The sequence below is a fragment of the Pseudochaenichthys georgianus genome, chromosome 22 (assembly GCF_902827115.2).
Source record: "Pseudochaenichthys georgianus chromosome 22, fPseGeo1.2, whole genome shotgun sequence".
In the NCBI taxonomy this organism is placed as follows: Eukaryota; Metazoa; Chordata; class Actinopteri; order Perciformes; family Channichthyidae; genus Pseudochaenichthys; species Pseudochaenichthys georgianus.
Genome location: NC_047524.1, coordinates 4,289,551 through 4,294,594, shown reverse-complemented (window position 1 = coordinate 4,294,594; position 5,044 = coordinate 4,289,551). Strand labels below are relative to the sequence as shown.

The window sequence follows — 5,044 nt, the reverse complement described above, 5'->3', positions numbered from 1 at the left end:
TTTACATTTCTTAATATGATTTGAACAAAACAGCGTTGCCAGGCAACAGCACGGTCAGCTGCTGTCAATCACTCCTTATCTGGAATGGAACCTTCAGACTGATGACCTCATCTCTGGCTTTGGTCTCTGAGATGGAACCTTCAGACTGATGACCTCACAGGCTTTGGTGTCAGAGATGACCTCACAGGCTTTGATCTCAGAGTCTGCGAGAGTCTGCAGGTATCTCTGAAAGACAGGTCATCAGAGCATGAGCAGCAGAAACGGGGTTTGTGGTCAGCGAACATTAGGATACTTGCACGTATAGTTTAGTCAGATTCATCTTCACAGGTGAACAACACTTAGTCAATTCAGACTTAAAGTCCATAAGGACATTTAGCCACTGTTAGCTAAACAGCAGCTCATTCATAGAGATGGAGGACAACAGAGAGCAGCTGGTGGTCAATTCTTCAGAGGTTCCTTCAGAGGTTCCTCTGAGGAAAGATCCGCCTCCAGTGAAACCAAAGACCTGCAAAGTGCATGAGTTTATGATCCAGCTTCTGAAGAAACAGGTTCAGGACGGGAAGCTGGAGCTGGAGAGGAGTTTAAGAAGAAAGAAGGAGAAGAAGATGCAGGAGCAGGCCTCTCAGACGGAGAAGGAGGACCTGAAGGAGGAGAAGATGCAGGAGCAGGCCACTCAGACGGAGGAGGAGGACCTGAAGGAGGAGAAGATGCAGGAGCAGGCCTCTCAGACGGAGGAGGAGGACCTGAAGGAGGAGAAGATGCAGGAGCAGGCCTCTCAGACGGAGGAGGAGGACCTGAAGGAGGAGAAGATGCAGGAGCAGGCCTCTCAGACGGAGGAGGACCTGAAGGAGGAGCAGAGAGTCTTAACCAATGAGGAGCTGAACATGAAATATTTAAAGCTCCTCAAGTGGTGCCGTAACACCAAAAGAGAGATGGACGCTTTGTTAAAGCAGAACCGGCATCTCACAGAACCTAAAGAACGTTGTGAGGAAGTAAAGAATGGAGAGATAGACGCTTTGCTAGAGGAGAACCAGGATCTCATAGAACCTAAAGAACCTTGTGAGGAAGTAAAGGATGGAGAGATAGACGCTTTGCTAGAGGAGAACCAGGATCTCACAGAACCTAAAGAACCTTGTGAGGAAGTACAGGAGGGAGAGATAGACGCCTTACTAGAGGAGAACCAGGATCTCACAGAACCTAAAGAACCTTGTGAGGAAGTAAAGGAGGGAGAGATAGATGCTTTGCTAGAAGAGAACCAGGATCTTAAAGAACAGAAGGAACCTTGTGATGAAGTAAAGGATTATATGGAGATTGAGCAGAACGTTTTGAGGGATGACTTGGAGAACCTGAAACTGATATATGGAAATCTTCTCAACATGCAGATGATGCACGAATTAAAAATGGACATCTTGAGAATGGAGAACCAGGATCTGACAGAATCTAAAGAACCTTGTGAGGAAGTAAAGGATGGAGAGATAGACGCTTTGCTAGAGGAGAACCAGGATCTCACAGAACCTAAAGAACCTTGTGAGGAAGTAAAGGAGGGAGAGATAGACGCTTTGCTAAAGCAGAACCTGGATCTCACAGAACCTAAAGAACCTTGTGAGGAAGTAAAGGAGGGAGAGATAGACGCTTTGCTAAAGCAGAACCAGGATCTCACAGAACCTAAAGAACCTTGTGAGGAAGTAAAGGAGGGAGAGATAGACGCTTTGCTAAAGCAGAACCAGGATCTCACAGAACCTAAAGAACCTTGTGAGGAAGTAAAGGATGGAGAGATAGACGCTTTGCTAAAGCAGATCCAGGAACTCACAGAACCTAAAGAACCTTGTGAGGAAGTAAAGGAGGGAGAGATAGACGCTTTGCTAAAGCAGAACCAGGATCTCACAGAACCTAAAGAACCTTGTGAGGAAGTAAAGGATGGAGAGATAGACGCTTTGCTAAAGCAGAATCTGGATCTCACAGAACCTAAAGAACCTTGTGAGGAAGTAAAGGATGGAGAGATAGACGCTTTGCTAAAGGAGAACCAGGATCTCACAGAACCTAAAGAACCTTGTGAGGAAGTAAAGGATGGAGAGATAGATGCTTTGCTAGAGGAGAACCAGGATCTCACAGAACCTAAAGAACCTTGTGAGGAAGTAAAGGATTATATGGAGATTGAGCAGAACGTCTTGAGGGATGACTTGGAGAACCTGAACCTGATATATGGAAATCTCCTCAACATGCAGATGATGCACGAATTAACAATGGACATCTTGAGAATGGAGAACCAGGATCTGACAGAACCTAAAGAACCTTGTGAGGAAGTAAAGGATGGAGAGATAGACGCTTTGCTAGAGGAGAACCAAGATCTCACAGAACCTAAAGAACCTTGTGAGGAAGTAAAGGATGGAGAGATAGACGCTTTGCTAAAGGAGAACCAGGATCTCACAGAACCTAAAGAACCTTGTGAGGAAGTAAAGGATGGAGAGATAGATGCTTTGCTAGAGGAGAACCAGGATCTCACAGAACCTAAAGAACCTTGTGAGGAAGTAAAGGAGGGAGAGATAGACGCTTTGCTAAAGGAGAACCAGGATCTCACAGAACCTAAAGAACCTTGTGAGGAAGTAAAGGATGGAGAGGTAGATGCTTTGCTAGAGGAGAACCAGGATCTCACAGAACCTAAAGAACCTTGTGAGGAAGTAAAGGAGGGAGAGATAGACGCTTTGCTAAAGCAGAACCAGGATCTCACAGAACCTAAAGAACCTTGTGAGGAAGTAAAGGAGGGAGAGATAGACGCTTTGCTAAAGCAGAACCTGGATCTCACAGAACCTAAAGAACCTTGTGAGGAAGTAAAGGAGGGAGAGATAGACGCTTTGCTAAAGGAGAACCAGGATCTCAAAGAACAGAAGGAACCTTGTGATGAAGTAAAGGATTATATGGAGATTGAGCGGAACGTCTTGAGGGATGACTTTGAGAACCTGAACCTGAGAAATCTCCTCAAGATGCAGCACAAAGCAGAGATGGACATCTTGAGAAAGGAGAACCAGGATCTGAGAGAACTGAAGGAACTGAAGGAACCGTTAGCTGACCACAAGCATGTGGAGATCGTCACTTTGTTGAGGATCAACAGAAAGCTCCATGTGGAGAAAGAGGAGAAGGATCTGGAGATCGCCCGCCTGCGAGAGGAGAATCGGTCGCTGAAGCTACGATTTGGGGTGGAGGAGAAGGAGGAAGAGGAGGGAGAGATAGACGCTTTGCTAAAGCAGATCCAGGATCTCACAGAACCTAAAGAACCTTGTGAGGAAGTAAAGGATGGAGAGATAGACGCTTTGCTAAAGCAGATCCAGGATCTCACAGAACCTAAAGAACCTTGTGAGGAAGTAAAGGATGGAGAGATAGACGCTTTGCTAAAGCAGATCCAGGATCTCACAGAACCTAAAGAACCTTGTGAGGAAGTAAAGGAGGGAGAGATAGACGCTTTGCTAAAGAAGATCCAGGATCTCACAGAACCTAAAGAACCTTGTGAGGAAGTAAAGGATGGAGAGATAGACGCTTTGCTAAAGCAGAACCAGGATCTCACAGAACCTAAAGAACCTTGTGAGGAAGTAAAGGATGAAGAGATAGACGCTTTGCTAAAGGAGAACCAGGATCTCAAAGAACAGAAGGAACCTTGTGATGAAGTAAAGGATTATATCGAGATTGAGCGGAACGTCTTGAGGGATGACTTTGAGAACCTGAACCTGAGAAATCTCCTCAAGATGCAGCACAAAGCAGAGATGGACATCTTGAGAAAGGAGAACCAGGATCTGAGAGAACTGAAGGAACTGAAGGAACCGTTAGCTGACCACAAGGATGTGGAGATCGTCACTTTGTTGAGGATCAACAGAAAGCTCCATGTGGAGAAAGAGGAGAAGGATCTGGAGATCGCCCGCCTGCGAGAGGAGAATCGGTCGCTGAAGCTACGATTTGGGGTGGAGGAGAAGGAGGAAGAGGAATAGAAGGGGGCTGTGGAGGAAGAGGAGGGGGCTGTGGAGGAAGAGGAGGGGGCTGTGGAGGAAGAGGAGGTTATTAGAACAGTTATTAGAACAGTTATTAGAACAGTTATTAGAGAGGATAAGAAGTCCACTTAAATGAAATGTCTTGTCACCGTATCGGGTTCCCCTGTGTCTCAGGGTTCCCCCGCATTGTGACAGGATTTGGGATCATTAAGCGTTCCCAGATTCTGTCCTCATGAAAAAAAGGACACCCCTTCTTTCTACTCTGTGGGTTCTGATAATAATAATAAGGTTGTGTGTGTGTGTGTGTGTGTGTGTGTGTGTGTGTGTGTGTGTGTGTGTGTGTGTGTGTGTGTGTGTGTGTGTGTGTGTGTGTGTGTGTGTGTGTGGTGTGTGTGTGTGTGTGTGTGTGTGTGTGTGTGTGTGTGTGTGTGTGTGTGTGTGTGTGTGTGTGTGTGGGGGGGGGTTAAAATCCAGGACCATTTGGGGCAGGGGGGAAAGGTTAGGGGAGAGATGTCAGAGGGGGGGGGGGGGGGAATGTGAATTCATGTTTTTAAAGCTTTCCACTAATCAACTGTTTGCAATGAGAGTTAAAATGGTATTTATATTTATCGCAAAAATAAAAGAATTATTGAATTTATTGGAAGTGTAATATATTTATTGTATATTTTTGTTCTTATATATGATATTTTCTCCTTAATATACAAATATGTTAGTAATCTATTTTATGAAATAAGTGAGAGAGCACTGGAGCTTTGTGATTGGATCATCTCGTTATTTTGACGGGACTTTTTCCTTTTTTAAATTGAAGAATTAAAGACTTTTACTTTGAAGTTCTTGATGTTCGCTTTTTTCGTTCTATAATAGAGCCAGGTTATATTTACACACACACACACACACACACACACACACACACACACACACACACACACACACACACACACACACACACACACACACACACACACACACACACACACACACACACACACACACACACACACACACACACACACACACACACACACACACACACACACACACACACACACACACACACACACACACAC

General features: G+C 45.2%; 1 protein-coding gene across 1 annotated transcript; it reads left to right on the top strand.

Annotated features, from left to right (window-relative positions):
- The first annotated feature begins 410 nt into the window (after window positions 1–410).
- On the top strand, window positions 411–3,977 carry LOC117467338 (trichohyalin-like). The gene has a single exon (XM_071201670.1). It carries the CDS (start codon window positions 411–413, stop codon window positions 3,975–3,977), a length of 3,567 nt encoding a protein of 1,188 aa, XP_071057771.1.
- The last annotated feature ends 1,067 nt before the right edge of the window (window positions 3,978–5,044 follow it).